General features: G+C 45.2%; 1 protein-coding gene and 1 non-coding gene across 3 annotated transcripts; one reads left to right on the top strand and one right to left on the bottom strand.

The window, feature by feature from the left end:
• Positions 1-8,934: 8,934 nt before the first annotated feature.
• On the bottom strand, positions 8,935-10,920 carry ppdpfb (pancreatic progenitor cell differentiation and proliferation factor b). Of its 2 annotated transcripts, none has more exons than XM_062460002.1 (5): positions 10,746-10,920; positions 10,152-10,243; positions 9,932-10,009; positions 9,473-9,572; positions 8,935-9,349 (listed from the first exon to the last, which is right to left on the bottom strand). In XM_062460002.1, exons 2-5 carry the CDS (start codon positions 10,204-10,206, stop codon positions 9,244-9,246), a joined length of 339 nt encoding a protein of 112 aa, XP_062315986.1. In that variant the 5' UTR covers positions 10,207-10,243; positions 10,746-10,920; the 3' UTR covers positions 8,935-9,243. The 2 variants fall into 2 exon arrangements, with proteins under 2 accessions (XP_062315986.1, XP_062315985.1); XM_062460001.1 differs by having other exon boundaries at positions 8,935-9,352.
• A 265-nt stretch (positions 10,921-11,185) lies between these two features.
• Positions 11,186-11,257, top strand: trnae-cuc (transfer RNA glutamic acid (anticodon CUC)). Its single transcript has one exon. It is a non-coding gene; the product is annotated as a tRNA-Glu (tRNA).
• The last annotated feature ends 505 nt before the right edge of the window (positions 11,258-11,762 follow it).

Below are 11,762 nucleotides of genomic sequence, written 5' to 3' on the forward strand. Positions count from 1 at the left end.
TGGGAGACTGGTGGGGTGGCTACTTAACTGGCTGACTGGTGGTCAGGCTGTCCATCTGTCTGGTAAAGGAAGAGAGGCTCTGCTGGATTTTTGCAAAGTCATTGCGCTGGAGTAGTTCACCTCCCAATCATTTCCCCCACTGATACCTGTCTATCGAAACAGGACAGCCTTTGAATGCACACCTCAAAGGGGGACCTCTTGTGGGCCTACCAGTGTGTATATTCAGACTCCTCCTTCCTCTGAATAATTTCTTCCTGAGTCAGTAGTCTATATGCAGGCCTGCAGCAGTGTGCATGAGGTTATGTGGTGGGAGTGCACGTGATGGAGCGTGCCTGGGTCGTGCAGCCTGCATTCCTCCTGGGGTGGGGGTGAGGAAGGGGGGGGGGACCCACTGGTCAAGGAAATGGGAGGTCTCTCTCCTGCTGCTACCACTGTACTCTACTGCACCACGGGAGAAAAGGAGTTCAATGTAGAGTGAGAACACAGGGTGGGGTTCAGTAAGAAAGGGTGATAGACGGACAGACAGAAAGACTGAGAGATGCAATGCTCAAATGTGTGGAGCTGCTGCACTGTCATTAACAAGCAACAACCGCCCCGATAACCCAAGATATCTACACATCAGCAACTATTCACCTAGAGAACTAGTTACTTCTAAATGCACTTCCTTTGGACGGGACCTGAAAGACACACCTCGTAATCAACACCTCATAAATGTTGTCCCTCTCCACCCCCACCCCCCCACTCCCTTCTCTCTCACCTCCTTCCCTCCCTTTCTCTTTTTCTCTCTGTCACCTTTTCTTATCTCTCTTCTGCTCCCTCCCTTCGCCACCCTGTAGTGATCAGTAAGAAGCAGAGACCAGTCAGCTCGCCTGGTTATCATTTCCACTTTAGACCAGTGGTACTTAACCCTGGTCCTCAGGGAACCCCTGTCCTGCATGTTTCAGATGTTTCCCTGCTCCAACACACCTGACTCGAATGAATGGGTCGTTATCCAGCTCCGTAGAAGCCTGGTAACGAACATGCATTTGAATCAGGAGCCGAGAAACATCTAAAACATGCATGACAGGGGTTCCCTGAGGACAGGGTTAAGAACCATTGCTTTAGACGGAGGGAGGGAGGCATGGAAGGCCTTTAGCCTACTCCTTACCCCCAACCCCACCGGATGTCTCTCCTTCAACTCCTCTCAAGTTTTCCCTGTGTTTCTTTTTGTTTTTCTCTCACCCCTCCCTCCATCTATGGAGCAAGAATCCTTCACGAAAGGTCAAGGAAGGGGGGAGGAGGTGGTGCTGGCGGCAGGGGTGGGCAGGCCTGCCTTCTCAGCCAATAAAACAGGAGTGCTGGGTGTCTGGAGTTCTGAGTGTGCAGAGTAGAGCAGCCTCATGTACATTTCTTCTTTTGGAGCGGCGTCTCTGTGAGCCTGCGGAGCCTCACCATCGCTGCATCCGTCAGTCACACATCCAGCCTTCCAGCATCCAGCATTCCCTCCGTCGGCCTTCCCAGGCTCCCGTCCGTCGAAGGAGTCCTTTGTCTTCTGCAGGCCCGGCGTCTCTGCTGACAGGAGGGTACGCTGTGTGAGACTGCGAGAGGTAAGACCCTCCAGCAGCTGGTGTCTCCCAGGGTTGGTTGTTGTTTAAGAAAGCACGAGTGACTTAACGACTGTAATTCGTTGAGAAGTTAGCGCGCTATGACTACAAATGTGTAGTGGAGTGTCTTTGATAAGGATAATTTTTTTAATAGAGGCACAAATCATTAGTGAGTAGTTGTGTGTGTGTGTTTGTGTGGCTGGCTTTGGGGCCTTATCTGCAGGTCTTTGTCTGCTGACTCGGTCAAACAGGAAGGATATTACAGGCTCATGGACCCAAGGAACTGGACAAAGTCTTTTGTTATATGAGACGCCTGATTTGGTTAGCAGGACTGATGTGTTTACACCATACTGTGCATGTTCAGGCTGTAGGAACACTGATAAAGGTCTGTCTCTTGTGACCTGAAGCAGCAGTTTAACACTAACTGAGTAGTTCATTAGAACAGGAATGCTTCAGACTTAAGTCCTGGGATGTGGACAGCAGTAAAATCCTCTGGTTTCTACAGCTGGCATTTAGAGGCAAAGCCATACGAGATTTTAATCAAAAAGCAAGCTTCCGGGCTGAATGAAGTAAAAATAAATCTAGAGATGTATTTAGAGTCTGTGAACCATGTCTTTCTCTCAGACTGCTCAGACCAAGACGTGTGATGCGTTGTGTTCCGTCCTGTGTTTGAGATTTGGAATGTGATTGGGAAGCTGAAAGGATAGAGAACATACCAACCATCACACTAACATGTAGCGTGTCGGTGTTGGTATGTTGAAAGGATGGCGTGTGCGACCCACACGCATGTGCGATGCTGTTCATCCTGAGGGCTGATGAGACTGCAGAACCAGAACCTCACTCTGGCCTCTCTGCAGAGAACTAGGTCAGAGTGTATGTGTGTGTGAGAGGCAGGGGGGCACAAGCTAAGCTATGTGCTAAAATCTCAGTGTGGCTATTTTAGGCGCCGAATGAAGATACTTGGAGGGAAACATGAACCTTACATTTACATTTAGTCATTTAGCAGACGCTCTTATCCAGAGCGACTTATAGTAAGTACAGGGACATTCCCCCCGAGGCAAGTAGGGTGAAGTGCCTTGCCCAAGGACACAACATCATTAGGCACGGCCAGGAATCGAACCGGCAACCTTCTGATTACTAGCCCGATTCTCTAACCGCTCAGCCACCTGACTCTCCTGAACCTTCCTCTTCATTACAACCCAGATAGAGATGTGTGCTGTGGAAGGAAGTGGAGCAACTCTGTTAGTTCCCAGAGAGCCTGTTCCCAGCCGGCCTCCCTGGCAGCAGAGGGCCTAGTGTTTCCCCAGCCCTCCACGCTCCACACAGCCTGTCTGTGTGAGGCATAGAGGGCTGGGATTCTGTGAGCTTAGTCTGCATCTTGGGAGCGTTCTCTTATGTAAAGCAGAATGGCAGGTGTTGCGCAACACAGGAGGCCCCTGGGTGAAAACGTAAAGTGTGTGTGTGTGTGTGTGCGTGTGTATTTGAATGCATGTATGTGTGTGTGTGTGTGTGTATATAAGAGTGCATGTTTGTATGTGTGAATGTGTGTGCATGTGCATGCATGTTTGTAGGTGAATGTGTGTATATGCACGTGCATGTTTGTAGGTGAATGTGTGTATATGCACGTGCATGTTTGTAGGTGAATGGGTGTGCACGTTCTTTTATCAAAACTTCGGAGGTGTCTTCCTGTCACAGCATGAAATGTGCTGGCAACGGGATTGAGAGCCCACGTGGATGTGGAGTCAGTACCAAACGATAGCACTAGGGGGAGACCGCACCACAATAAATTGCCGGGACACATTCACCAAAATTAATCAATGGACTATATGAAAATGTTCCAGATGTTTGATTTAGAATAATTGTTCCCCTACTTGCTTGACAGGCACCTGTTATACCTTGAGGCTTCATCAATGGAACACTTACGTAATAAAGCTTTTTGAAGAAGTAACTTACATGTGAACTGTTATGTGACAGGTGGACAAATCAGATATCAGTATCAGATATGTACAGAATAGAGTAAAAAAACACATGGAATTCCTTCAACTGAACTGCACCGTGCAGTTTTGAGCAATCCTGAATCCTTCCTATTTAGTTGCTGTTTTTACCAGAAATCTGAAGAAAACAAATATTTTGCATCCTGGTCCAGTTCTCGCTCTGCGCTCCATTTAATCTAGAGTCAACAAAGTCGTCAGATAAAGCAGCCATATTTAGCAGAAGACTGGGTGCTGGTACACCAGCCTTGAGCCGCTATGTCCTCTGTGAGGGAGAAGATCACACTGAACCCATTACACCCCTACATCAACAACACAGGACACAGTCTAAACACCACAGAAGACAAACATGTGGTGTGCTTGTAAACGTTTGTGTTTGTGACACAGATATGTAACAAACTTTGTCTCTGACTGAAAACTATTCACCAGAGATGGCCAAAGTACAAACATCCTCCAGAAAAAGTACTTCAAAGTGTAGTCCACTTTTTCAATTAAGTTAAAATACAGAAGTATGGGCTCTGTAAAAAGTAGTCATTACTACTACCTGTTTTAGTGTTTTAGTAAAAGGTTGTCAGAAAAATTGTGAAGTACTGATATTAGAAAAACCTACTTCAGTGCAGTAACAAAGTATTTGTACTTTGCACAAATTACTTTAACTGGTAATAACAACAGAATAACAGTGTACTAATAATATAATAACAGTGTAACAACAGTGTAATAACAGTGTAATAACAACATAATAACAGATTCTCAATTATAGCATCTCTGCTATTCACAGACACAAACTTCCATCCTGGATAGTTGCATTTTCTGGATTCCACTTTACTGCTGTTGGATTCATAGAACTTGTTTCTCCAGCAAAACACACATTGACAGTCTGAATAGTCAAACATTGATTTAACACAAAGTAAGAGCATTTTAGAAGCAGAATTTGCAAGGTTCAGTGAGTAACAAAACCACAATAACCCTGACTTGGCCACGTTGACACATCAGGATGCATTGCTACAGCAGTCATCTGTCCACTGACCACAGCTGAAACACTGAAGTGTCTTGTCAGATCATTGATCCAGGCCTTCCTGTGGAATCTGAGAATTTATACCGACATCCAAATGTGGCTTGTCTGGTACTTTCCAGTAATACTGAATCTGCTGGAAATCATCAACCGTATGTCTTAGGGTCAAGAGACTTTTGTAATGAGAATTACAGTGTTTGGTTGTTGGTGCGTTTGTTCTTTTACGTCAGATGCTGATTAGATTTCTGTCGTTCTCTCCCTGATTGAACATCAGGGAGAGAACACTGGATGTGTCTGATACAGCATTGTGATTATGAGGTCTGGTGATTATGACAGAACAGTCCATTCACTTCCCTGCCAAATGAAGCTGGATTACATTATTTTATATTATCATGTAAAATGTATAAAGTGTGATGCATAATGACAGACATACACACACACACACAAACATACACACACACAAACACATTCCCAGACTACACACAGTGTTTCCACATCATTGCTTGAAATAGAAATGTTACCACATTTTAAGTAAACTGTCCCTGAGTTCAAAGCTGAGGGACCTCCATCCTGTATGGTCTTATCAGTTCACCTTTACCCACAATGCCCCTGCTCTCTGTCTCTTCAGGGAATCCTGAAGAGTTCCAAGGTGAACCGTTTTCAGTCAACATGACCAGTGTCAACTCTCCAGCCTGCCTGCTGGCTCGGAACCACTTCTACAAAAGTAAGGATGAGTCCACAAAACCGACGGACGACAGCACTATTTTTAAACCTTGACTTTGTCCCTGTGCTATTAGGCAAATGTTTGACTTGAATCACCAGCGGTATAGACAGGGGACTTTGGGGCGGGGGATCATGTGAGAAGTCACCTGTGTATACCGTGTCACTTTTCCATTAAGTTTAAACTGTGAACTTACATTTACATTTAGTCATTTAGCAGACGCCCTTATCCAGAGCGACTTACATTAAGTACAGGGACATTCTCCCCGAGGCAAGTAGGGTGAAGTGCCTTGCCCAAGGACACAACGTCATTTGGCACAGCCGGGGAATTGAACTGGCAACCTTCAGGTTACTAGCCCACTTCCCTACCCGCTCAGCCACCTGACTCCCTGTACTTCATGTCACAGCCTGGAGAAACACGTTCTTTTTTGACAGCGTTCGTGACTCCACCGCAGTTAGCTTATCAAAGGGTATGCACAGGCTGTTGTTCATCTAATAATGACCTCCACTGTTTAGCATGGAGGCATTGTGCAGCTCTCCAGGGGTGACGGGCAGAGCCAGCAGGGCTTGGTGCCATGTCAGCCTCTAGAAAAAAACCTACTGGCTCACAGGCTTAGTCATATGGGGAGGCCTGCCAGCTCCTCAGGCCGTCTATCCACACTGCCTGCTTCTGGCTGAGAACTGCCCACGTTGGTTTCTACCACATGCAGCCAGACCTAGGCCCCACACCTCTCCCTGGCATGCAGCATAGGAACAGCCCCACATTCATGGACATGTTGAACACACATTTCCTGTGATTGTGATTCTGTGTAGACAGCAGTCCTACTGAGAGCGCCAAGTCAGAGTTCAGTCTCTCTGAAGGCCCCTTGCCACCCAGACAGAGACAGGTGACCGTCTGGGTCACCATGACAACACCGCCAGGTAAACCAACTGTGCTGATGATGACGTTATTGATGATGACGAGAATGATAAAATATAATAAAATGTATAGATAAAATTATAGTTCATGTCCCCCCTCTCTCTTTCCTCTACAGGGTTTCCTGATGGGATAACCAGGGGTTGCTGGGTCAGTATTATCCTGGCTAGCCCCTTCAGCCAGCCCACCCCCAACAAACATCCCCGCCCTGCCAACAGAGCCGTCAAGTAATCAACGCCCCAACATCCAACACTATTGGTTTACATGCTGGAGAACAGGACAATGTCATCATCGAAATCCTCCAATTCCTCTTCTCCCCCCCTCTTTGCACACAAGTATATACTTGATCAAGCCAGCCAGTGTAACTGGGTTTGGTGTTTTATAACCCTTTGTGCAACAATTAACAAAGACACAAAACTCAGCCTTGCACTGCCAGGAAAACCTGTTTTGTTTTGTGCAGGCAGACAGCAAGACATGACTTTCTCTAAAAAGTGACATTTACTGATGTAAGCCAAAAGGCTATGCAGACAAATAGACAAATGACAGGCACACAACTTATTTTTATACTTTTACTTTCCTTTACGTTCACTTCATTCCCCAGCTTTTAGAACGTCCCTCTATGTGGAACAAATGTAAAGAACAAGATGTTCCTTTCTGTCTGTTCCGCTGGATGGTTGCCAGGCAGCAGCTGAGAAGTTGTTGTCTCAGTTCTGCGTGCAGATCTCCTGTGTGGATCCTGTCTGAATCTCATTCCCACAGATCTGAGGTCAGAAGAGCTTCGCTTAGCTTTCTCCCATCAGGACTGTGAAGGAATAGAGTCCGAAAAATAAAGAAAAGAGGAACTTTGAACATGAAACGTTTAGGAATGATTCCAGCCCTAGTCCACGCTGTTCCTCCACGCCCAGACCTGTTGCTGGGGCAAGACTAGACACAAGGTGCATGATGGAAAGCAGAGCCAGCATGTTGGCTGGATGAAAGGACTTTCCAACCAACCAACCTGACCGCCTACTCGCTGTGACTAACCAGTGACCTGGAAAAACTGTACACCAACAAAAGGGGAAAAAAAGCGTGTCTGATAAGAGACGCTAAGACAAATACTGTTTTCAACTCCGGAGGCCATTTTGTTTCCTTAATTGTGTGTTTTGTCCATTTGTCTTTGTGTTCCAGCTTAATGGTCTAGTGTATATAGGGGCGTCTGTAGCAGTTACTACATAACCTATAGCAATCTCACTCTCTGGTCTATGCTGTCGGCTATAGACTACATGCAAATACATTTACATTTATTCATTTAGCAGACGCTTTTATCCAAAGCGACTTCCAAGAGAGAGCTTTACAAAGTGCATAGGTCACTGATCATAACAACGAGATAGCCACAAAACATTGCGAGTAGCCAAAACATGAACCATACATTGTGAACAACCAAAAAAAGTGCCAAAGGGAAGAACCATAAGAGCATGTAGTTAAACAAGTTACAATTAAACAACATGAACTGCTATAAGTGCAAGTGTACCTGTGGAAAAAAAGCAAGCAACAATAATAAAACAATATATCACAGCGAGTACAAAAATTTAAGTCAGTTACCACAAACCACAAGAGCAACAAGTCTCTAAGCAAGAGTCATTGTGATCCTTGAGGAAACTAACATCGGGTCAAGCGAACCATTCCTAAGTACCGTTGTACTCCCGGAACAAGTGCGTCTTGAGCCTTTTCTTGAAGGTGGAGAGACAGTCAGTGTCTCTGATGGAAGTGGGGAGTTGATTCCACCACTGGGGGGCCAGACAGGAGAAGAGCTTGTGTTGGGACCGGGCGGTCTTGAGCGGTGGGACCACCAGGCGGTTGTCTGAAGAAGACCGTAGGTGACGGGTGGGGGTGTAGGGCTGCAGGAGAGACTTGATGTAGACGGGTGCAGTCCCGTTCACTGCTCGGAAGGTCAATACCAGGGTCTTGAATCTGATACGGCCATGATAGGTAGCCAGTGGAGAGAGATGAGGAGCGGGGTAACATGGGAGTGTCTGGGTAGATTGTAGACCAGGCGGGCCGCTGCGTTCTGAATCCTCTGAAGAGGGCGGGTTGCACATGCTGGGAGACCAGCGAGCAGCGAGTTGCAATAGTCCAACTTGGAGAGGACAAGTGCTTGGACTAGCAGCTGGGTGGAGTGCTCAGACAGGTATCTCCTGATCTTCCGGATGTTGTAGAGGGTGAATCTACACGACCGGGAGACCGCAGCAATGTGGGCCGTGAGGGAGAGCTCGTCGTCCATGGTAACCCCAAGGTTCCTGGCAGAGGATGAAGGGGTCACCGTCGCAGATCCCAGGGTGATTGAGAGATCGTGGGAGATGGAGGGTTTAGCCGGGATGATGAGAAGTTCTGTTTTGGCGAGGTTCAGCTGGAGATTAATTATTACTGCTGTATTTGGAGATTTATCAAATACAGCAGTACTTTGATGTTCAGTTCTAGACCAAATGAGGAAGAGCTCATGTATTCCTAGTCTACCCTTGAATTGGTCTTTCACACCTGTCATGAAAAAATAAAAGCCAATAAAGAAAACCATGCTGAATCCGAGTTGTTAGAATGGAGTAAAAACACTAACGTAACCATGACTACCAAGCTGCTGATTATGAGAGAAGAACAGGAAGCTCTGCCTGTTATACAGTTGGTTGTGTATTGTTCCAGGAATATTCAATATTTCTAAATGAGAAGCCACACAGATAATAGGCTGCAATAGACTACTTTAATCTGTCATCACAAGGAGACAAGACCAAATGGCAAAAGGTAACAAACATCACCATTGTACTACACATTAATAATACAGTACAAACATAGAAAATGGCATTCTTGGTTTCTTGGTCTTTTTTATTTTTTAAAAGTTTTTAAGTTTATTCGGTGAAATATAAAAACAAGGTTAAAAAACAAAATAAAAAGACTTGTACAGCCTGTTCTATAAAATAAACCAATTTATAAAAAAACAAAAACACACACACAGGGGCCTTCGTCCCCTAGCGTTGGCCCCGCCTCCTGAGCTCAGGAAGAGGGGGGAGGACTCCCCACCTCGCTGGACTCACTCGCCTGACGCATCACCATCTCCCTGGCAACGCAGGTCACCTGGCCGTTGGTGACAACGCCCACCCTGCTAGAGGAAGGGGTGTAGGTTAGTAAGCATGGTTCTCTTTCGGTCAATAAGTACCAAATTATTATTACGAGAGAATTCGGTTTTGGGAAAAGTATCCGGTATTCCAGTGTGTCTACTTACTTCATATTGGCTTCTTCAGCCAACGTGGTCATCCCTGGCTGGTTCTGCTTGCCGAAGAAGAAACTGGACCACCAATGGCCAGAGTCCTGCTTGGGAAGACCTGAAAACACAACGATCAAATGATTTAGTATATATCACAGCCACCACAGTCCAGTGAGAGTTAAAAACCATGGTCTTCATATTAAAAAGAAATTTGATTGAAGTAGAGGATCTCTGGTGAACCGCATGGTGTTATGTAAACCCCAATTACTCATATCCTGCCTCACCCCTAACCTCTGACAAGCCTTAGGCATAACGCTGTACTACAAGACTGACAAAGTAACATTTCAGGAGTGGAACCTTCACTGTTCTTATGCAACATTAACAACACCCCATATTTACATAATTTGACTATATACACACACAACCACGGCCGATCAAGACGAACGTGTACTTGTTTCAAATGCCAGCTTCGCTCACCTGGGTGGTGTGGAATGACTTCCCCACTGTACTCCGAACTACCGCATGAGCTGCTACTAGATGTAGAGCCTAGGCGCCCTGAGAGAAAGAGAGAGACAGTTAATACTGGAAAATATAATTCTTATGATAACAGGCCAATACCCTACACACAGCAGACAATTAACATGACAAAGAACGGGGTTAACACTTTGCGGCTTTAAGATCAAGACATTCTGCTTACTTCGGTAGTAATCGTTCGTAGCAACGAGTGAGCCACCTGCTGGGATTGCTGCCATCTTTCTGATTGTTGTTAAACCTGTTTTGATGGAAACCCTGGACAAACGTGCGAAAATGGAAGAAAAAAAAGTGATGAAAAGCTGTCAAGTAAGAGATGCTGAATCATTAAAGCTGTATAAAGTGGCATAAAATGGCTACCAAATTAAAACAGTGTAGGAAAAAAATTAATCTGCAATAAGAATGTCTACCCTACAGTAATGGTCAAGGTTAGCCATTACCTACAGTACAGTATAGCCATTCGAAATGCACCAAAAGGATAAACAAAAACAAAAAATAATTTTGCTATTCTTCGTGACATGAAAGATACATTTGATATGAATTCAGGACTTCCAAACGTATAGTGGTCATTACTGTTAGCAAAGCCTAAAATCGAACAAAACAACCTTCGAATGTCTGCCATTTTCTGTGTTACTATTACGAGCAACTGACTGTAATGCATCTGCCCTAGTCCTTAGCAAGCTAGGCTAATGTTAGTTGGCAAGCCCCCGCAAAGACAGCAGTTCAATAGCAAAAACAGTAGCCCTTTTCGCAAACTTACTTTCTTGTTGTTCAGACAGATGTGCTGATGTTCCGTAGCACCCAGTTTACGCAGTCGGCCAGGCTTGGGGAGTTAACGCTAGGCGACGGGGCCCATTTGAAAATAAGGTTTGGGTAAATAAAACCCTCCACGTCCTTCTGATATTGCTGCAGTATTTCTTGCTGGAGTCAACGGGTAATCATGGTACTTATAGGCAAAGGTGACGTCAACAACCTCTCCAGCGAGACAAGGCGGGTCTAATCTAAACTGGTTACGACCGGAGACAAGCGGTTACAAAAAAAGAAAACACCAAGCACTGATATTTTGTGACGGTCAGGGTAATGGGAACAGTAAGCCTATGTGTATAAAAAGTAAAATATAGTGTATGTAAATATATAGATTTCATCAAACGATATAAGATGAAGTAAGATAGTGACACATTTGAAGAACATTCTCGTGTCTCCCTGGTGGTCTAGTGGTTAGGATTCGGCGCTCTCACCGCCGCGGCCCGGGTTCGATTCCCGGTCAGGGAACTTGTTTTTACAGTTTCTCCATAGCAAACCCAAAATTGGGGTGTCAGAAAACCAGAACAAAGCAGGACTCCCCTGTTAACTCACTGGTTTAGTGTGCATGCTCTTTCAGACATGCTGGTGCAGTACTGCAACAGCCTGAGATCAAAATTTTAAATTGTTTATTTTAACTTATGTTACATTGTGGTCATGTGAGATGTTGGTCTTCACCTTTAAATAATTTCATAAATATAATCGCTCTCCTCCACCAAACGCTTGTTAATTTCAGTAAGATTATCTTTAGTTTAGTTTGAAACAGAGATAATGCGAATTATACAATGATAATCTGGGGGTTCAGCTTCTTCTCCAGGGCGTAAAGTAATATTTACGATTAAGAACGATATATAAATGTATCGATCCCCCCAACCTGTTGTTTTTACCTTTTCGGGGGCGTCCAAGTCTTAATTAGGGACACAGGGACCCCCCCACGTTTTAAGGCCTTAAATTTAAAGTTCTGAATTTTACCCCA

Source organism: Osmerus eperlanus, chromosome 4 (assembly GCF_963692335.1).
Source record: "Osmerus eperlanus chromosome 4, fOsmEpe2.1, whole genome shotgun sequence".
NCBI lineage: Eukaryota > Metazoa > Chordata > Actinopteri > Osmeriformes > Osmeridae > Osmerus > Osmerus eperlanus.